Source organism: Microplitis mediator, chromosome 4 (assembly GCF_029852145.1).
Source record: "Microplitis mediator isolate UGA2020A chromosome 4, iyMicMedi2.1, whole genome shotgun sequence".
NCBI classification, from domain to species: Eukaryota; Metazoa; Arthropoda; class Insecta; order Hymenoptera; family Braconidae; genus Microplitis; species Microplitis mediator.
In genome coordinates this window covers 11577828-11598677 of record NC_079972.1, presented here as the reverse complement: position 1 = coordinate 11598677, position 20850 = coordinate 11577828, and the positions used below count along the sequence as shown (strand labels likewise).

At 27.6% G+C, this 20850-nt stretch overlaps 3 protein-coding genes and 1 non-coding gene across 10 annotated transcripts; all 4 read right to left on the bottom strand.

Annotated features, from left to right (window-relative positions):
• Positions 1 to 203: 203 nt before the first annotated feature.
• Positions 204 to 4365, bottom strand: LOC130666486 (uncharacterized). Of its 3 annotated transcripts, none has more exons than XM_057467518.1 (5): positions 4238 to 4365; positions 3035 to 3327; positions 2484 to 2676; positions 561 to 739; positions 204 to 480 (listed from the first exon to the last, which is right to left on the bottom strand). In XM_057467518.1, the coding sequence occupies exons 2-4, from the start codon at positions 3219 to 3221 to the stop codon at positions 604 to 606; spliced, it is 516 nt and encodes a 171-aa protein (XP_057323501.1). In that variant the 5' UTR covers positions 3222 to 3327; positions 4238 to 4365; the 3' UTR covers positions 204 to 480; positions 561 to 603. The 3 variants fall into 3 exon arrangements, with proteins under 3 accessions (XP_057323501.1, XP_057323502.1, XP_057323499.1); XM_057467519.1 differs by having other exon boundaries at positions 565 to 739; XM_057467516.1 differs by having other exon boundaries at positions 204 to 739.
• A 3542-nt stretch (positions 4366 to 7907) lies between these two features.
• Positions 7908 to 13028, bottom strand: LOC130666420 (uncharacterized). Of its 4 annotated transcripts, XM_057467396.1 has the most exons (5): positions 12500 to 13028; positions 11907 to 12020; positions 11345 to 11599; positions 10881 to 11013; positions 7908 to 8465 (listed from the first exon to the last, which is right to left on the bottom strand). In XM_057467396.1, exons 1-5 carry the CDS (start codon positions 12507 to 12509, stop codon positions 8294 to 8296), a joined length of 684 nt encoding a protein of 227 aa, XP_057323379.1. In that variant the 5' UTR covers positions 12510 to 13028; the 3' UTR covers positions 7908 to 8293. The 4 variants fall into 4 exon arrangements, with proteins under 4 accessions (XP_057323379.1, XP_057323380.1, XP_057323382.1 ...); XM_057467397.1 differs by lacking the exon at positions 11907 to 12020 and having other exon boundaries at positions 12500 to 13025; XM_057467399.1 differs by lacking the exon at positions 11907 to 12020 and having other exon boundaries at positions 12615 to 13023.
• A 522-nt stretch (positions 13029 to 13550) lies between these two features.
• Positions 13551 to 16915, bottom strand: LOC130666523 (uncharacterized). 2 transcript variants are annotated; one of them, XM_057467621.1, is made up of 9 exons: positions 15708 to 16915; positions 15475 to 15564; positions 15333 to 15395; positions 14909 to 14974; positions 14797 to 14838; positions 14646 to 14717; positions 14465 to 14583; positions 14213 to 14367; positions 13551 to 13709 (listed from the first exon to the last, which is right to left on the bottom strand). In XM_057467621.1, exons 1-9 carry the CDS (start codon positions 15789 to 15791, stop codon positions 13576 to 13578), a joined length of 825 nt encoding a protein of 274 aa, XP_057323604.1. In that variant the 5' UTR covers positions 15792 to 16915; the 3' UTR covers positions 13551 to 13575. The 2 variants fall into 2 exon arrangements, with proteins under 2 accessions (XP_057323604.1, XP_057323605.1); XM_057467622.1 differs by having other exon boundaries at positions 13570 to 13709; positions 14465 to 14572; positions 15708 to 16914.
• Positions 16736 to 16897, bottom strand: LOC130667245 (U1 spliceosomal RNA). Its single transcript, XR_008989816.1, has one exon. It is a non-coding gene; the product is annotated as a U1 spliceosomal RNA (small nuclear RNA).
• Positions 16916 to 20850: the final 3935 nt, after the last annotated feature.

Here is a 20850-nt window from a genome sequence, read left to right as displayed (position 1 = left end):
TCCAATGTTAACTCTGTGAAAGGAACTTGACGACTGGTTGTTAACCAGACTCACTTTATATTTTACATTACTTTTATTTGAAAGCAACGATTGGCGTGGGCTGTCGACATTTTATATTTTCTACTCTCTCCAAATTTTATTTTTATTATTTTTGTGTTACGTGAATATTTAACTTGCAAATATTTTTTGACAATAAAAATAAATAATTTATTTTATTTATTTATTTACTCAAAAATTACATAAAAAATAATTTTTACAAACTCATTGTACATTTTAAATATTTAACGTAAATAAAATTTTAAAAAATATGAGGTAATTGTCGATTGACAAGATAATACACAGCTTTGCTCTTCAACGTTTTATGATTAAGTAACTAAAGGAGACTATACAAAAAATCACATATTTACATCTATTTATCGCTTATATAAATTTCACTTATATTTATTTATAGCACGTTTGTTCCGGGTCCAATGAAAATATCTACGGAAATAATATTGTGATTAGTTGAGGTATTGAATGAGAATTTCGTTTTGTTGCTTTGTTATTCGGAGGTCAATTACTTGCATTAATTTTTTCTAAGTAAGTGAAAAATTTTAATTTTTATCAATCGGATAGATCACTATCGCAAGCTCGTCGCTTGGAAAGCTGATGACAAAGTCTGGGGCTGCCAATTATTTCTCCCATGAAAACACTCAGTAGATAATTTTCTTTCATTGGATCTGGCGATGACTTGTATCGGCTGGAAAATGTATAAATTCAAAATATACTCTCTAAAAATGAATTAGTGAAATTCTCGCGAATCAGTGGATAGTCACTATTTCTACAGCTATAAGTATACCACTAATTCAACCAGTGGTATACTTATAGCTGGTTCCCAGTGAATATTCACTAATTTGAAGTGAATTTCACTGATTCATTTTTAGAGAGTATCTTTAGTAAGACTTGTTATATTTATTTTAGAAAATTATATGAAAATATATAATGCACTGTCACTTATAAATTTATGATTTGCGGGGAGAAAAAAAATTGTGAATTAATTTTTGAATAAAGAATTGGACTTTTATGAAAAAAAAATTTTGGACGGGTATTGAAGTGACTATTGTTTGTAATTTTAGCGGATTTCGCTTCAAATGGTCGTGTAGAAATACGTGCATATACGACAAATATTTTTGGTCGATTATAGTATACCCTAGTAAGGAAAAATAGAGAAAATTTCAATAAATGATTTTATATATGAAATCATATGTACCTGAAGATCGGAACGTTTTTTGCGAAACGAAAATAAAAAGTAAAAGTGAAAAGTAAAAAATCTACTGGATCTAGATTTCTAAAATATTTCGCATGTCAGCCGGCAATTGCAGCCTCCGCTAATTACCCCTGATGTCACTTTTAAACAGTCAAATTACATAAATTTTTTCATTTTCGTTACGCAAAAAATGTTCGGATCGTCAGGTACATGAAAGTATCTCTCCAAAAATCCTTTGAAATTTAAAATCTATAGAATCCAGGCCTCTATATATTCGAACACTAGGAAATTAGTTTCTGTTAGGAATAACCGAACATAAAATGAACGTTTTTTGTTCACTATAGTGTCTTCTAAAAAAAAACAGCCATAGGAAAATTGCCAGCCATCTGAAGCCTATTTAGTTTGTAAAATCCGCAAATTTTCTGTGTTCTGAAAACTATAAATTTGTAGTTGTAAATTCCAATTATTTTATTTAAATTTTTCTGACGATTTCGAGTCAGGTTTTCTATGAAAAGTAATTCTTTATGGTTATCCGCGTCTTTTTCGTGAATTTCCTTCCATATCGAGATACATTAGAACACGCGCGCCAAGCCATTAAGGCTATCTGTTCCCGACATTGCTTACAACAAAATTTAGTATAAAGCTCCAGCTTCTAACATCCGAAGAAACAGAGTAGAGTACTTAGAACTTGGACAAACGAATGTCTCGGATAATCCGAGAATGTATCTCTTTAGCTCTCGATCTTGGCTTTACGAGTGTACGCAAGCGGATCTTCATGCCCATTAGCGAGGATACTCAGTACTAAACACTAAAATATATTTTTTTTTATGCCCATTGTCTCTCAGTACTTTGTTTTACGAAATAGCTGACGGATTTACACCACTTGCTGGTGAACAAATCCCTCACTTTCTTTTTTACTTATACTATCATCATTATTTTACACTCTCTGTTAATCATCCTCGCCTTTAAGACAATCTGAGTGTAAAGTACAAAGCCGTCTATTTCTTCATAGAAAAAAAAAATTTATAAAAAGTCTTCAATAAATCTTTGACCTTCATAATGAGTTTTTTCCGTCTAATCAACTCTATAATTTTTTAACAATGAGGTCAAAAAAAATTAAGTAAACATGGTAATAAATTTTTTTAACAACTGATGCATTTCTACTCAATCTTAGCGACCAGAAAAAAATTCCGACTATCGAAATAATTAAGGAAAATATTAATTAGCGATAAATTACCTAAATATTTCATCCCAATCAAGACTTGGATCACGATGTCCTTTTTTCAGTGCGATAGCTGCAAATTTAGCACAAGTTCTCTCATAAATGCAAACTTTTTCTCCCATTTCGGCCACTAATTTTTTCTCAACTTGGTCAATATCTAATATCTCTTCATCGTGAGAAGATCTTTTACTTCGTTTCATATAAGTCTCTGTAAAAAATTTAAATTAACTAATTATCGAAATTTATTCAAAAGAAATAACTTACCAATTAAAATAAAAGATAAAATAAATTTAAAGTAACTTTATTTATAATAAATATTTGACGTAACAAGACTATAATTTGATATACCAGCAGCACGAAAGTTATATATTAACATGAAAGAATTCAATACTTTCGCTTATATTACAAGGACGTCCGGATTCCAATTTATTACCTTTTTATATTAATCAGGTGTTTTTTCCGGCTGTATTTATTTGTTATTACAAAAATATTAAATTAAATATTATTTATATGAAAATATGTAATAGTTAGATGTCAAAGTTTAGATTTTTTTTTTTTAAACTTACGGGGATTGAGTGAGTAGGCCAATTTCTTAATGAAATTAGTTATTCTGACAGCAGCAATGATGACAGGAAATCCGACTAATTGGACTGGAAGTTCAAACGCCGGCTCCTGAGGACTCGGTGCGGATGTAACATTCCCTACTGCCAGTAAGCAACATACAAGTAATATCCATACACGCGATAATTCCATACCTTTATCACTTAATTATCAAAGTGAATATTTAATACGTCTCTAGTTAATGATTCTCTTTTATAGTTGTTGTTATTATCATCAATAATTATTATTTTATTTTATTCTGTAACAATAAGAAAGTAGATAAATTATGCAATATGTAATACTGCGTATAGTAATTAATTTAATAGCTATAATTAAATATATTTAGTATGACTTATTACAAAATACTAATATCAAATTATCTCAGTCTTTTAAAAATTTTTTGACTAAACAAAAAATAAAGACGAATTTTGGTTGACTTTTTTTTATTTAAGTGCATTAATAATTCAAAATTTCATAACTTTAACTTTGACTAATTACTTTTTGAGTATATAATTTTTTTTTCAAAATGAATTTTTTCGAAAACGCGATTCTTTTATTAAAAGAAAAAAATTTTGAAAAATCTTGTGGTTTTTTTTTGATTATTTTGATAAAAATAACAAAAAAAATATGCATGGAAAAAATCTTTTGTTGCTTATTAATCAAAAAATTACTATCGATTATTTGATAATTGGGATTTTTGAAAGAGATGATAATGAAAAAAATTTAAAGACTTAAAAGTTCGAAAAATTATTAAAGCGCGGAAAAAAGAGCAGTTGAAAAATTGCTCATATTTGAGTATTTATTACAGTTTGGTATAGTAGTAAAGCGCTGCGACTCTGAAACTGTGAAAATTACATTTTTATCCCAGACATAACAAATATTACAGTTTCAAACTCGATTCAAAATGCTTTAAAGATTTATTTAACTAAAATTACATTTTGAACTTTAAAATTTGCTGCTTAAAATTGTTCTATTTTTATTACAAAAACAAATTTCTAAAATTAGTTTAAGCTTTAATGTTTAAAGATTTTTGTCCCGGTCCTTTTTCACTGTAGAAACTGTAATTTTTAAACCGCTCTTTTTGCCGTGAGTTCTAAATAATTAGCAATTACATGGTATTTATTATTAAATAATGAGATAAAATAGTTTAGAGAAATAAAAATACATACAGAAAAAAGCTGAGTTAAGGCAGAATAGAATAGACAGAAAAAGATAAATCCAAAGCAAACACTAAATCACGTCTAAGACCACGACAATGCTCACTGGCTGATAAAAAACTGGCTGAGAGTACTTTGATGTCTGGCCAAGGCACGGATTCAAAGAGAAAGTGTTTTACCCCACTCGTGTGTCCAACCAACGTGTGGTTTAGGTATACACTTGCTTATTACTGGGTCCATGTACTACCTGATTACGAAACGCCTCGAAACTATTTACAATACATACAAACATACATCAAAATATATATTTATTACACTAAAAACTATATATTTAAACCATTTTGCTCACATCGAGCAATTCTGTTACATGCTCAATAACACGTTTTGTTTATAACATTAGCAACTAACGTTTTATTAAATTAGTATCATAAAATCGTGATTTCCTCTCGATATTACCCACAATTATTTTAAATTAATCTATTTTTAAATTCAATTATTTTACACTTCTAGTAGCAGTAGTAGTAGACTCTTCATATAAATTAACCGGGGGCAAATGGACACGATTTTGAAGAAAAAAATTTTTGTTTTCGTTTAAAAAAATTAACTTGCAGCCTACAGGACAGTCATTTTTTTAATTTTCATTGCAAAAATTAATACGTCAAATTAAAAATAAAAATTTTCTCATGACCACATTGCCCCAGACTTTAAATTACAAATCCATCTAAAAAATTATACAATTAAAAAAAAATAATAATATTTTCGTTAAAATTTTTGAGATGAGCATTTTCCCACAGATAATCAACTTGCCCCATATTTTCTTAATGTAAAAGTGAACATTTAAAATGAAAAAAAAATTTTTTTCATACAAAATGATGTCATTTTGCCCAGGTCGCGTAATTACAGTAACACTCAATTCGAAGTGTCAGTTTGAATTTAAAATAAATTGAGAAATAAATAGATGCGTATTTAAAATCAATCACTATATTATGTAACCTTATATTTTAATATTGATGTAAGGATATATGTTGTAATTATTATCGATGTGTCGTTTCCGCGAGTGGACAAATTACTGAGAATTAAAACAAAACTTTCTATCACGTATATATTTATTTATTTAGCGCAACCCGGGATGAATAAAAATACAAACTGATTGTTTGTAATGCCACTAGTAATTTCAATCATTTGCATTTGCATTCAAATTTGCATTTGAATTTGAAGCTCTTCAGTTGATGAGCTTAAAGGCTTTGCGAATTTAAAATTACTTTGCGCATTATTGGTAATTTAAATAAAATAAGTTGAGTAAAAAAATGAATTTACGCGAGACAAAAGTCGAGTGAATTATTATTTATGAGTTAAGTATGATAATAAAATAAAGTGAGTTGTAATTTAGTAGATAGTATTAAGAGTATTTAGAGTTATCGTTAATCTCTCAATAGCCAGTGAGTATTTGCAATTATGCTGGATAGGAGGAATTGAATGAGCGAGGATTTAATCAGTGGTAAATGCTCCGTAGGAAGTTGAAACCCAGTATTCAACCTAAATGCTGGACAGTATTGCTTGGATAATTGGAAAACTTTGATGGACACTGGGGTCAAAAGAGTTTTCTCCTCTTCATTTATACAACACATATATATAAATGTGTACCAACACGAGACAACAAATACAATTACAGCAAATTCATGTTTTTGTCTCTGGCACGCCAATGAGTTTCTTGGCTATTTTAAATTATATCTAGCAAATAATAATTCTTCTGACGGACAATAACATTCTTATTTCATTTAATTAAAATATCCTTTATTTACTTAGTTGATTAAATATATATTTTATTTATAAATATAATACTTGCCACAGACACAACAAAATGAAAAAATTCAAGGATCATGGACTGGAGAGTTTATTTACTTACTTTAGGGTCATTATATTTTCAACGGCCTCAATTTACACTAAAATTTAGTTAATTGCTTAATTGTTTTTATAAACGCTTTGTGTGAGAGTCGAAAAGTCATTTTTTAATGAGTTATTGTCCTTGTCCTTGTCTTTGAAATTAGTCAAGTTTAAAAATTATTTCACGGGTCATTGGCTCGGGCTACTTAATCATGGTCGCAATAAGCAATTTTTAGTAGATTTCATAGAAATCGATCTTTTTTATTTGTCCTCATGGTGGAATTTTCAAATAATTTTGCCATAATCTATCATAATTCATCGAGTAGGTTCCAAAAAATACCATTGGTTCAAAAGTTTATATGTAATATAAATTTTTATGTGTAATATAACGCGGCTTGTTGCGACGATAACGGCCACAATTTTTAACGGATCTTAATGAAACTTGGCACACTTATTCTATGAACGATTATCATGGTTAAGTTCGAAGATGAGCAAAATCGGTCAACTAGTTTAGAAATGGTGGACATTTGAAATTCCAAAAATAACGAAAAATCCTATTTTTTCGACTTTTTTTGTAAATTACTTTTTAACGGGTATATCTATCCTTATTATGTAAAAAGAACTTGATAGCCGGTAAAAAAAGCTATATTTTCCTTTTTTTATTTTTTGTTTTACGATAATTGTTCCACTTTTAATAAGGATTCAAAGTCACATAATTGACTCATGCGCTATGGTGATAATGCCATTGTTTATATCTTTGAAAATTTTTGATGGGTTATTATTAAATTATATATATATATATATATGTAATTATGTAATTAATATGTAATATTTTTTATAAATATTTTAATTTAAAAAATATATATGACTACAATATCAAAGATCTATTAACATTTTACCATAAATTGTCAATTTGAAAAAAAGGTTTAGGTAAAAAATTAAATTTTTTCAATATCGTTTATAAGGTGAGACCTAGTATCTGATCAGAGAACTAGTACCCGATTACTCATGTATATGTATATCTATATTCGCTTGATTTTACTCCATATATATACAAATATATGGAGTGATCGAGTACTAGTTCCCTGATCAAGTACTAGGTTGAATGAGGTATAGAAATTTTGATTCGGTTTCTTATTACTCAGGGAAAATTTATAGGTGGCTCTACGTGACTGTAATAGAAATAATCGATCCTTCACAACAGGATTTGTTACTTTAATTATAGAATTGATTCCAATATTTCCGTTTTCCGACACAGCTTTGGCGCGTCTATAGACACAAATTAACGAATTGAAAAAGTTCCAAGTTTGTTTTTAAAAACTTTTATATTCCACAACTCTGACTATATTTTTATGTATCAACAATCGCTTATAAATTACTTTTTATTTATTAATTAAAAATTTAATTTACACCTGCAATTTCAAAGAGCAACGATACCTTCAAAGTAATCGTGAAATTTTATCACTTTTTTTTCGCCCTTACACGGAATTAAAATTTTCAGTTCAATTCTAATATTTATCGATTTAAAATTACTGGCCGCGTATAAATAAACACTTTCACAATTTATATATATATATGAATTTTTTTTTTCTGGTCGCTTATTATAAAACTGTTTCTTAATTTAAAAAATTTTTTTTTATATAAAATTTTACTTCTTAAGTCCTAATTAAATTTTTAATTTAACAAATATATGAGCCCCAAATATTCAGAAAATTTTTTTTATAAAAATTAGTAAATTTTTTGTTTATGTCAAAATTTTTGAAGCCTGCCATTAAATAAATAAATTATAAGAGACAAATTAATTTTGGTTCTAATATTTAATACTTAGTATTTTATAAATAATCATAAATTTTAAAAATAATTTTTTTTAAGTTACTACATATTAATACAAATTAAAAAAAACTCTTAATAATAAATTATAATTAAACAACATGCTTAATAATTAAAAAATAATACACTGATCACTTATTACATTAAAAATCGATAAATCAATTGTAAAATAATTAAATTCGACAGGTAAAATTCTGTATAAAATCGAATTCATACTTTTACGATTTAAATATTTTGTATCACAGATACGATAAACACAAATGACCTTGCAGATCATAATATTTTTAAAAATAAAATACATAATTTATTTACTTATTTATTTTAAATTAAAATAAATAAATAAATAGAGTTTTCTTAACGGAGACGAATTTTTTTCATCATACTCAGAACGCTGGATCGAGGTAATGGGCACGTAGGATAGAAATTGTGGCAGCCTTGACCTTCGATACCGGCAATAAGTTGACCCATATGTGCGGCAAAGTGATACCTTGAAGCGACTTCCGCCATCGTCGATAAACTTGTATCTCTGTAATATTTTTTATCAACAGTATAGATAATTTATTTCATTAAAATAATTAATAATAAAAAAAAAAAAAATAATCAATTTTTTATGAAAAAATTTTCCTCAAATGATTCCAGAATTTTTTCAACAAAAACTTATCATTAATTTTAAAAAATAAAATTAAGTATGAGTGTGAGTGAAGGTGACAATTATAAATTTTGAAATAAGTGAATTTGATAAAAATTAAATAAAATTTAAAAAATGCGCATCTGTAGAATTTGAAAATGAGTATGTGCATTTTTTTTATTTATATATTTTTACTTGTTTATTTGTAATTTGAAATTTGTCTTATGTTTGCTAAATTCACACTCATAATTAAGGGCATTCTCTGACAGAGCCCCCCCCCCCACTTTTGTAAATAATTAATGACCTTGAACTGTCATAACAGTATTAAAATTTCATTAATTAATTTTAAAAAAATTGAAGCATTAATTGAAAAAAGGACAACGCAGTTACAATTGTCGCCGAAAGAAGATTATTAAAAAAATTACCCACAGTTAAAATCATTAAGGAGTTAAAAGAAATTTATTGAATGAATCTTAGCCTAAAAAATTTGACATTTCAAATTATAATATTGACAAAGATTTTACTGAAATTTATTTTCCAAATTTCGTTTAACTCCTAATTGACATCAACTGTAAATAATTTTTTTTTAAATCTAGTCTTGGCAAAATTGTAACTGCGTTGCCCTTTTTTCAATTAATGAATAAAATTTTTTTTAATTAATTATCAAAATTTTACAGTCATTAAATATTTTAAAAAAATTTCATTTCCTAATTTAAATATTTATTACATAAAAAAATAATTTGTGTCACCGTATCTCTGCATTATTATCATTATTGATAATTAAATATTTGTACAAATGAATGAATAAAAAAAAAAATCTTAATCAATCGTAAAAAAAATTTTCTCATAAAAAGTTCTTAATTTTTTTTTTTTTTTTTTGTAAATATTCAGTTGCAGTAATAGTTGTGTATAAAAATAAATATTGCAATAGACCAATTGAACAAAAATATCCACGAATGATTGTAACGTAAAAAAAAAAATAAAAAAAAACTAAATAGGCACAAGGCAAGTTACCTTTTACTTTCTCAATTGCAACTAAAACAAGTACTATCAATAATGCAAGGTTAACATGGGTCGGAAAACAAATATTTCATTAATTAGTACATATATTAATCAATTAATGAACTTTGTTGCATGTATACTAAATTATTTAATAACATAAACTGCGGACATCCGAGTTGCGTGTAAGATAAGAGGTAACAGAAAAAAAGTTAAACAAATAATCTTATTTTTCGTAATATCTGTATAAGATATCGTATTATATAGTATTAGTATAATATCGTTAGTCACGGCAAGACCTATACTAAGATCTAAGATGATGAAGAGAAAGTTTCGGTGTTGAATAATCGAGGAAAGTGGTCACAGTTAAGTGCCGGCTGTGTAATTTAAACTTATACCTTTAACTTATACCACTCGAGCGTATATATATACATATATATGAAATATCCTACAGGCTATAGAACTTTAAGAGACATTATGTTGTATAGGTGTTATGCAAAAAAGCAAGAGAACGTAATCTGACAGCCAGACACAGCCTGAATTTTGGGAACTCTTGTGTAATATGATTCAGGGCATTACTTTCACATTTGGGTCGTCTTTTTATATTTTTGTTCTATTGATTTAATTTTTATTGTCTTTTAAATTTAAATGGATATTAATAAGAACTTAAAATTAAATGGAGAAAATTTTTTAAGGAGTCAATTATAAATTTACGTTTAAGAGCAAGCGGATTTTTTTTACAAAATATACTTTATTTTAATTAATATAATTGAGTTAAAAATAAACTTTCGAAAATGTTGAGATGATCGATATCGATATCAATTAATGAGAACAAGCTGCAGACTTGAATATTTTTTTTTTATTATTATTTATGTTAAAAAATAAAAATAATTAAATGCGGAAGTAAATAAACAGACAGGTCTAGAATTGAATGATTTGCTAGAGTAGTGTACAGTAGATAGTGTTGTTATAAGTCGGGTTAGTAAACGAAAGTCGTGAAAGTGGCCGTGAGTGCAGCGACCATGAAGTTGAAAGTATGAGTAGGATTTAGCGCGTTATTATTAAAAGAGGAAATCCGCATAAATGCAATGAGTCGGTTTTTTTTGTATTTTATTTTAAATGTCACTATTAAGTATATAAAAGTAAGCACTTATGCTTATGAATCGTTCACGAATTATGTCTGGTAATTACTATAAGTAATAACAAAAAAAATTTATTATTTTTGAATTATTTGAGACACAAAAAATTATTCACTCCGTACTTTTAATCTTTGTTTTGAATTTAAAAAAAATATATATATAAAAAATAAGTTACCTTATCAAATTAAGAAGTGATTTTTCCATTTCACTTAATTGCACTTGATGAGATGACGAAGTCAATTCACAAATAAGTTTTGGTAGACATGCTGTTTTAATTGTTGTCATTATTTTTTCTCTGCGTGTCATTCCTATTTTTAATTTAAAAAAAAATTAATCTACTTTATTATTCAAAATAAATACGCAGTATCTCAATCTCCGGTCGATTAATTTTTTTTTTTTTTTTGAGCGTTTAGTATCTGATAGATTTTTTGATTAGTCATTTTGAAGAGTAAAAATAAAATTGTATTAATTTTTTTCCAATTTAAAAATTATTTATAAATAACTACAAAAATTTAAATTTATTTTTATTCTTCATCTGCTTGAACCAAATAAGGAATTACAGCAAAAATTTTTTTTAAACTCCAAAAATTTTGATTTATTATTTTGAAAAATTAATTAACTAATTTGAAGTATTCTTACCATGGTCATTATTTGAATTCTTAACGTCAGTTATCAATGAAACGCGTTCAGCATTTGAATTAGAGGCTTGCAATCTTATTGACGAATTAGCACGTTCCATTCCATTGCCAAAAATTGAATTTATAAGACTAGTATAGTCTCCAGCAAACACAAGAAACATTCCAATAAATATAACTAGTCTTACTGTTCCTGTATCGACAACCATTGTTGTTGATTTTTTTTTCCTCCAAGAACACCAAGGCCTTCGATAATTACCTTCAACAATTGTTAAATTTAATCTAACACACAAAATAAATTTTTACATGTTTTGAAAAATAGTTAAATTAATTTTTTAATTCATTGTTTTGGTAAAAAATAAATTAATAAATTAATTTGAAGTTTAAAGTGATAAATATAAAAATTGATAATTTGATACGGTTTATTGAAATACGATGACGATGATGTTGATGATGACGATGATAAAGAGAGTATAAATTTTGAATAACAGACAAGGCAATACAAGAGAATTTAGTACGTTCGCAAAACTCGTTCGTTCACAACTGAAGACAAGAGTTAAACTTACAAGGCAATGCTAAACTCTCACTTTCTTCTTGCTCCCACTCTTTGTTCAAAATTATTGTAAAATAGCAATCTTGTTTATTTATTTTTACAATTTTTATTTTATATGATCCAGAAGCTAGTAGACAATTAAAAATTTTTGGATTTGTTTTTTCAATAAATAAATTACGAAAAATAAACAACTAAAAAATTCCACAAATAGAAAATTTAAAAAACTACAAGTGCAATTTTTAAAAATATTTTTTTTTTTTAATTTATCGCTTTGAAAAAGATCCAAAAATTATTTTATTCTTATATATTGTTTTATTTTTCAAAATATTTTTAGCAAAATTTATACATTTTTTAATTAAAAATTTTTTAAATTAATATAATGATGCTTGAAATTAATTAATAAATTGACTTTTAAATAAAAAAAAATGATTTTTTTGGTAGAAATTTAATTAAAAATTTTTAGATTAAATTTTCTACAAAAAAAAATTTTTTTTGACAGTCGAAAAACTAGATGACCATGAATTTAAACTATCGGACAAAAAATTAAATAAAAAACGAATGAATTGCTATTCGATATATCGAAATAAATAATTTGGCACTTGATACCGTATTTCATATAAAACTGTCTAGCACAAAACCACGAGACTTGTTGCCACCACGAATCTTACATGAGTTATGACATAAAAAGACTTATATATCAGCATCACACATTAACACTTACATAAATAACAAACGGCAAAGTTGACTATAATTTGCCATTTATTAAATTATTATTCAAAAAATAAATAATTTGAAACCGTTATTTAATTGCTTATCAAGTCACTTAATTATTTATCGCTGGAGTTGTTAATCAAACGACAATAAATTATTATTTTGACGGTACCGAAACAAAATATAATAAATCTTCAGATAAATATTTATTATTAAGCAGACGGAGTAGGAGTGGAGTCCAAGTGAACGTCAATCCGATTCACTGGATTAACTGCGAATGAGTTAAAAGTTTAAACCACAGGCAATCTAGGGCCGATACCAGACTAGTTCAGCGCTAGTGCCAGAACTATTATATATATACATATATAGAATAAATAGTTAACTCAAACTCTCAGTCTCGATCCCAGTCCCAGTTTCAGTGAAAGTTTTAATCAACTGACAGAAATATCCAGAATTATCGCAGCATTTTTTTGCATTTTTTTTTACAGTCATGTGCGATTTACCTACTGTGTAAATTAATCGCGAACATAAATATTTATTTTTATCCAAGTGTCTCAGTATTTTTTTTATTTGAAAATTTTCATTATTTACTTAAAAAAAAAAATTATATATATATATATATATATATATATATATATATATATATATATATACATACGTCTAAGCTTTAAATTACAAATATTGTTTTTTTTTAACATAAACAGGCATTGATTTGCGTAATATTCAATTATGATCGAATACGATTTAATTTAATATTTTCGCACATTTAAATCTGGATTCAAGGTTGTATTTAAAAATAATATTATCCAAGAGTCTTTAATACGTTAATTAATATTCTAAAAATATTGTTATTTGAATAATAAAACAGTAATTTAAATTTAAAATCATTTAATATAACTGTTATAATTTTTTATTTTAATTTATATCAGTATTATTATTAGCATAATAATTTATTCAAATATATATATGAGTTAAAATAAAGATTTAATAGCTCTTGTTCCTTGAAATATCGGTGTCAATAGTGATTTAGCAACTGGCGAAGTTAAGTCCAGTGGAATTTTTTTTTTGCATAGTATTTTTGATATCCTCACTTTACCACGTGGATCTGAATAAATCACAAGAAATAATATTTGTATTTATATTTATATATACATTCGATAAATACATAATTAAATGTGATATCATTAATTTATACAAAAAACCGTCTCTTGTAAAGTCTAGACCAACGTTTTAAAATAAATGGTTTTATATTTAAATTTGATTTTTTAAGGATTACTTTTTTTTTTCATTTTTCAAAATTATTGCATTTTGATTGCTCGTATTTTTTTATTTTTAATATTTCAATCCAGATACAACTGATATATTTATTTATAAATCAATTAAATAATTTCCGTCATTAAAAAAAAAAAATTAATGTTTCACATTTTTTAAAAAATTTCAAACGTTTCCTTATAAATAAAAATCAGTAGTAATTTTTTTATTACAAAATTTTTGTCAAAATGAATATTTTTATTCAAACAAAAATTTTTTTTGTGCAATTTTTGTTGTAATAAGAAAAAGTCAATTGTAAATTTTTGAATTTGATGATTTTTATTAAAGTCGACTTACTTCCGTACGATGACGCGTCAGAGGAAATTTCAGCCGATGCAACATTACTTGAATCCGATTCGAGGTGGCGAACTTCGTCCCTTAGCCGGTCGAGGGACAAAGATACCGTATTTACGTGGCGGCGGAGTTGTTGGCGGGAACGACGGTTCCATAATCTATATTTTTAGAAAATACAATTGAATATTTATCAAGTTAAAAATATAACTGAATAATCGCATTAATTAACAAAGCGAATAATTAAAGTGCCCGTACCTTGACATTTTCAATCGAGTCTGTGACAAAGTTCGTATTTTCCGTGCATTCACCTTCCTGCTGTGTAAACTCAAAGACTTTATTGCGCGCGTTTTCAACTGCCGTCCGCTGAAATTCATCTAATATTTTATAACAATTTTTGTATGACATAACCGACTAATTAATTTATTTAAATATTTACTTTTAGTAGCATTTTTTCCAATGCCTCTAATTTATCAGTCGTTATCATCAATTCATAGTTTATTTTTTTTATCTGCAACAATTGAATTATTAACTCAAAATTTAAATTAAATTGATAAATAACATATTTTAAGTTTTTAAATTATTTATACTTCATTTTCTAAATGCCTCGTTGTTATTCTCTGTGCTCCTTTCTACAATTTTTAAATAATTTATTTAAAAACCAATTAATTTAAATCAAAATTTCTTTTTTTATATACTTACAGCTTTCATTACAACTTCTTCATATTCTTGACGTTTATTTTTTAACGCAATTACATCTGATAATTTCTATTAAATTAAAATAATCTGTTATTTATTGATTTAAAAATTAAAAATTTTTCATACTTTAACTCCTTTCTGTTACATGCAAGACACAAGTCTCTCAAACGATTATAAAATTGTGATACTGAAATTAGCCAACGTCTAATAATTTTTAGATTTTTTTAAAAATGATAAATATAAAAAAAAAAAATATTTCAAAAAATTGCACATATAGATTTTTAAATTTGCTACATGTGTATTTTTTTAGATTTTTTTTTCTGTAATTTATTCGTTCAAAAAAAATTCCGAAAACTTTTAATTGTCTGCTGACTTCAGGATCATTATAAAATTATGTAATTAATTAATTAATTACACAATAACTTACACTTCTATTATCTGCAACAGTAATTAGCATTTCTTGGTTCGATTTTTCAATCCTCTTTATAACCTGAGTTATAAAAAAAAAGGAAAGATGACAGTTAAATTAATCCTACTTAAATAATTACAATTTTTGTTAAATTTCTTACCCGATTCGCGTACCAAAGAGTAATATAAAAAAATATATATGCAAAAATGCAAATAAAAATATTATCCAAAATATATTCACGTATAAATGACTGAAAAAAGTTAAAAAAATAGAAATTAATAAATGACTTTAGAAAGTAGGCGGGTAGTAAATTTAAAAATAATTTATTTAAAAAATATGAAATAAAACAGATTAGTCTATCAAAAGCTCTGTGACAGTATAATATGGACCAACCTGACGATCATAAACATTAATGAATTTCAGTATTGGATGTGACCTGGCAAACCGAGAAAAATAATATTGCCTTTGCGAGTACATGATGAACTCGACAATCCATTAGCGTTTATAAATGACTATAAAATATCTTCAATATTATTTATGATCTCGTTAAATTCTGTTTGTGCCGTTAGTATTAAATAACTAAAATTTTTAGTTAACGAGTAACTGAGTTTGTGACATTGCGACAGCTATGCCTCTGAATTTAGCCGCTAATGTTTTTATGTTTTTTTTTATTTATTTATACTTCAAACCTCATTTTCAATTATTATTATTTTTATATAAATATTATCTATTAGTAAGTATACTCTAATTTAACTCGAGAATCTTTTGTTTATTTTTATAATTATATCGAATCATATTTATTTTCTATTAATAAATAAAATAATATCAGATGAATAATCATAAATAACAATATCATACTGGCGAATTCAAATTGTTAATATCCGACTTACAAAAATTTTCGCGTCATAAACAAATTTGTAACTCATGTAAAAGTGACTAAAAAGACAAATTTTATCTTTATCGTTCTATATGTGAACGCTATGGTAGGGAGAAATATTTTATTAAAAGAAATATTGAAGTACAATTTTTTTTACTTAATAATAATTTTCTGTACGAATGCTGCGAGGAAATAGCAAAATTTTCCTAACCAATTAAAATTTGATTCGCACGAATCTGACATATCAATTTTCCTTGTTTTTTTATAAGTGATCTCAAAGTTTTTTTTACACTAGTTGAGATGTATTAAAAACTGTATATCTACTTGTGAAGCAGATTTAATTTCATATTGAGCCAAAACTCTAAATAGAGTTGAAAAAAATTCCTCCTGACGAGTTACACTCAGTCAGTTAAGTCCAAAATGAGCAGTCGCTGGGTACTTATGATCAATTATTGGTCACTCTAGCTTTGGAAGTCATAGAAACCATCTCGACTTAGAGTATGTAAATATTAGAAATGAAGAATTTATGTTTGAAATAATTTATCCGGGATAGCGCGAACGCAGTCCCGACTAACAAAAATAATACGTCCGAGATATCCACATTAGGGATATTCACAGGGGTCAGCTCTACCGAAGTGCAATGGAAGAGCCTCACCCTGGAGGAACCGCCTTCATGATCACGGTATCCTCGACGCCAGGTAAGTATGCTTTCCTTTCCTTCAGAATGGCTTTTAACACTTACAATACAAGTATACAAATAGGAACTAAAAACTCCGGTCTGCGCCACCCAGCGACATCTCTTTGTACTAAAAAAAAAAACATATCTCTACTGAATAACACGAACCAATCTCCATTTACTTATTTACTCAATATTTTCAAACATAAATTAAAATAATAATTATGAAAGTTAGATAGTTAAAATTTAAACGATTAAAAATTCAAACCACGATTACGGGTAGTCTCATAAAGCAATTCTCATTCTCATACGTGTTCTAAATCATCCATACAAGGATGTAGTAATTTTCATCCGCCATAATTACTATCCATGAAACTTAATAATTTAACGACATTTAATCTCGTATTCATATCGTGATCCTAGGGTTCGTTATCGACATTCTTCGCCAATAGAAATCATATTAAATCCCCTGTATAGTATTATATAAAAAATATCACATAAACCCTTTTATGGTACTAAATAAAAAAATATAAATTATAATATGTCTTGCATAAAAAACATTATAAATAAAAATAAATCGCCATGATACTGAAGTTAGCCGACGTCTAATAATTTTAAAATTTTTTTTAAAACGATAAATTACAAAAAAAAGTATTTAAAAAAATTGCATTCATAGTTTTTTAAATTTTCATGTGCATAATTTTTTTTTTTTTTTTTTTTTGTAATTGATTTGTTGTAAAAAAAATTCAAAAATTGTTGATGGTCTGCAAACTTCATAAATCGCCCCGATAAATTGACGTGTCGTTTAAACTGAAGAGGGATTGATAATAAAAATAATGACAGTAAAAGACTAGGGTAATGTGTTTTTAATAAACAACTTGACACAAGATATTTTTTGTGATAGAATTATTTAATTGTTTTTACAGTTGATTTTACTGTTTGTTTTGGGTACACTTTACTTTAAGTATTTAAATAGTACAGAGTTTATATCTATAGGGCGACATTAAACTGCGTTTAACCCTAGCTTGAGGTCTGTTTGGCTAACTTATTCGTATTTAGTTAGTCAAGCTGAGCCGCGAGGCGTCATGGGAAATGACAAGTGCCGCATCAGAGATATACTATCTCATATATATACTTTTATAATACTCATATATATTTTATACATATCAATAGTCTGGATGTCTCACTTTAGTAATACTCACACATGCCGTTCCACTTGGGCCTATTATGTTATTATCGATCTTTGTATTTTTAAAAAAGATTATAACTAAAGACCTTTCATGTGCTAATCTCTGTTTATTTGATCAAATGCTAATATAACTAGGGGACTGTATTCCACTACGTTTACCATCACTCTAATTCATTTTCACCCTTAAAACTTTTTTACTAAAAATAAATAAAATATCTGCGATATTGACTTTTGTTTTTATCTATTTTTAAAAATTTTATTTATATTTTTTAATCGGAAATTTTAACCTGAGATTTATTGAATAAATTTGTGTACCAACGTATTTTCAAATTATTTTTTCAAGTCACAGTTTGATTAGTCGTTTATAGATGTCGTGAGTGCCCAAGTTTTGTTAGTTTCTGTTTCCCCACAAATTTTATCATTTGTTCATTATCTTATCTAACGTAATTGATTATTATTAACTCCCAAGTGATATCGACCGAAAAAAAAATATTTAATGTCAATATCTACTACACAGTAGTAGAGAATTCCAGAATAGAAAATAGTAAATCTGAAAAACTGTTTAATAATCCAGTATTTTATATTTGAAGTCTTACACTGTAAAAAATTGGGAGTGATCACGGATTTGAATTCAATCCGAATTCGCTCCGTCACTCGGAGTTTTAGAGTTCTAAAAAAAATTACTCCACATACGGAGTAAATAGGGAGTTTGTTTTTTTCATCAGAGTGATCTGAATTTCATTTACTCCAATTCAGAGTTTTAATATTAAAATAAACTCTTTTTAGGAGTGAATTTCATTCCGACCGGGAGTTTCAATATTAAATTAAACTCCCCTTCGTAGTGAATTTCACTCCGAGAGGATTAAATAAATAAACAATCATCCACTCCGGATTTACTCCGAAAATTTTTTACAGTGTACGATATTTTAAATGAAACGTAAAATTTTTTTTCTATTATTTATTTTCAATAATAACAGGCCCTCATCAATTCACACAGTTAATGTGATGAGACACGTCAGATAAAACGTTTTAACTCAGCATGGAAACGGTAGATCTGAAAAGTTGGCTTCTTGAAAGTGGAGACAGGAGATAAGAGTACGGTCGATGATCCTGTACGAACAGAACGAGTCAGGAGAGAGAAAACAATACAAAGAGAGGTATATAGAGGCTGAGAAGCAGCCGCAGAACTCGGTAATGTTGGCATCGGGAGACATAATCGATTTGCCGTGTAGCCAACCGTAATTCAACCCCCTTTCCCCCAGTTGCTCCCTCAGCCACCTTTTATTCCTCTTGGAAGCTTCAAGTTTGAGTCACGGTGTGACAAGAAGAAGTCTAAGTCTCTTGTACACAAACGCACAAGCGTCCTCTCCTGACGGCGTCTTCTACTACCCTGTCTTTCCAATCAGCTTTCTTGCTTTTGCTGTGTCTTCCTGTTCGTCTCCTCTTTCTCTCTTTGTCCTCGTACATTATACATATATAGATATACATATATTAGTATGTAAACAGCGACAAGAGAGAGCAAAGGCGCCATCGAAGCGAGAAATTACTCATCGTTCTGATTGAGGTTAATTAATTAGATAATTAAGTCCCCGCAGCGACCAACTGAGGAATACACAGAAGACTTAGACGTGTATCTTCTTCAAGTCTGTAACACTATATACCCTCTAGGTAAATTCATTACTCCATTATATATAAATATACCCTGAAAAAAATTCTTTTTTAAATGACTTAGCTCTCTGATAGCCAAGGAATGAAAAAAAAAAAATAATTGCTCGTTATTAAACCGAGGGATTTTTTTTTGTGTGTTTTTTCACTAGGTATTTTTGCCACCCTCGTAGCTCTCATTAATTCATTTCCCTGATGTCAATTTACGGGACAAAAATTTTTTATTAAATAATAGAGAACTTTATTTACTTGGCTTAATTTTTTCTTTCGACTAAATTAAATTATTTGAATATATATATTTTTTCTTTTGCTGTGGGATTGAGTAATAGAGAAAAAGTTGGGGCAAATAAATTAAAAAAATTATGATAAGAGGTGATTGAATTGTTTTTTTGATGTTTGTGACAATGGAAATTTCATGTCCGTGTGTTTGGACGGTTTGGACGTCAAGCAACGTGTCGCAAAGATTATATCTTTATAGTTTTATAACTGCGGACGTGGAATGGAGATTTTTATCTACCGTGTGCCACCTTCTATCCGTTCATTCCTCTTTGCTGTGAATCAGACCAAGAGGATGCAAAAAAAGTAATAATAATAATAACAATAAAAGCAAAAAACAAAAAAATGAATAAGAGAATGTGTATGCAACGAATTGAGTTTCGAGCACGTAATTCGCGCTTACTTTTTCATCCCCTATTCGCGTATCTATTTTCTCTGTGTACGAATCTGCGGACACGTGTGTGTCTGTGTGTGTGTGTTCGCAAGTTGGTATCGTTCGTTGGCGAAATTCGTTCTGTTGTGGTAATGCGGAAAAATACAGTATCTACGTGAAACAGGAGGCGGTGGGTGGACATGTTAGAGCAGAGAGAAGCAAGGGGGGATTTGTGTACACTTATTTCATGCCTCGTGTACCATTGGAATTGAATCGTTGGTAAAACGTGGCGCGAGGGGGCACTGCAAAAATATTCTGTCGGGTGAACACACACTATTTTTCTGTACGTACGTTAAATAAAACTGCAGGTATAAATAGTCAAAACTGAATTGACATAAAAAATCAAAGCCCAAAAAAAAACATCCATTTATATGCTGATACTTTTCAATACTTTATTTATTCCAGCTATTTACATTTAGT

What these genes read in the sequence shown, in the direction of transcription:
- LOC130666420 (XM_057467396.1), bottom strand. An exon ending in TGAGAGTTTAGCATTGCCTT is followed by an intron (nt 11,600 to 11,906) that starts GTAAGTTTAACT and finishes CAATTGTTGAAG; the next exon opens with GTAATTATCGAAGGCCTTGG. An exon ending in GAATTCAAATAATGACCATG is followed by an intron (nt 11,014 to 11,344) that starts GTAAGAATACTT and finishes AATTAAAAATAG; the next exon opens with GAATGACACGCAGAGAAAAA.
- LOC130666486 (XM_057467516.1), bottom strand. Translation starts at nt 3,221, where the DNA reads ATGGAATTATCGCGTGTATGGATATTACTTGTATGTTGCTTACTGGCA. An exon ending in GGCCTACTCACTCAATCCCC is followed by an intron (nt 2,677 to 3,034) that starts GTAAGTTTAAAA and finishes AATTTTTTACAG; the next exon opens with AGACTTATATGAAACGAAGT. An exon ending in GATTGGGATGAAATATTTAG is followed by an intron (nt 740 to 2,483) that starts GTAATTTATCGC and finishes TACATTTTCCAG; the next exon opens with CCGATACAAGTCATCGCCAG.
- LOC130666523 (XM_057467621.1), bottom strand. Translation starts at nt 15,791, where the DNA reads ATGTACTCGCAAAGGCAATATTATTTTTCTCGGTTTGCCAGGTCACAT. An exon ending in CTCTTTGGTACGCGAATCGG is followed by an intron (nt 15,396 to 15,474) that starts GTAAGAAATTTA and finishes TTTATAACTCAG; the next exon opens with GTTATAAAGAGGATTGAAAA. An exon ending in TGACGCGTCATCGTACGGAA is followed by an intron (nt 13,710 to 14,212) that starts GTAAGTCGACTT and finishes TGATTTATTCAG; the next exon opens with ATCCACGTGGTAAAGTGAGG.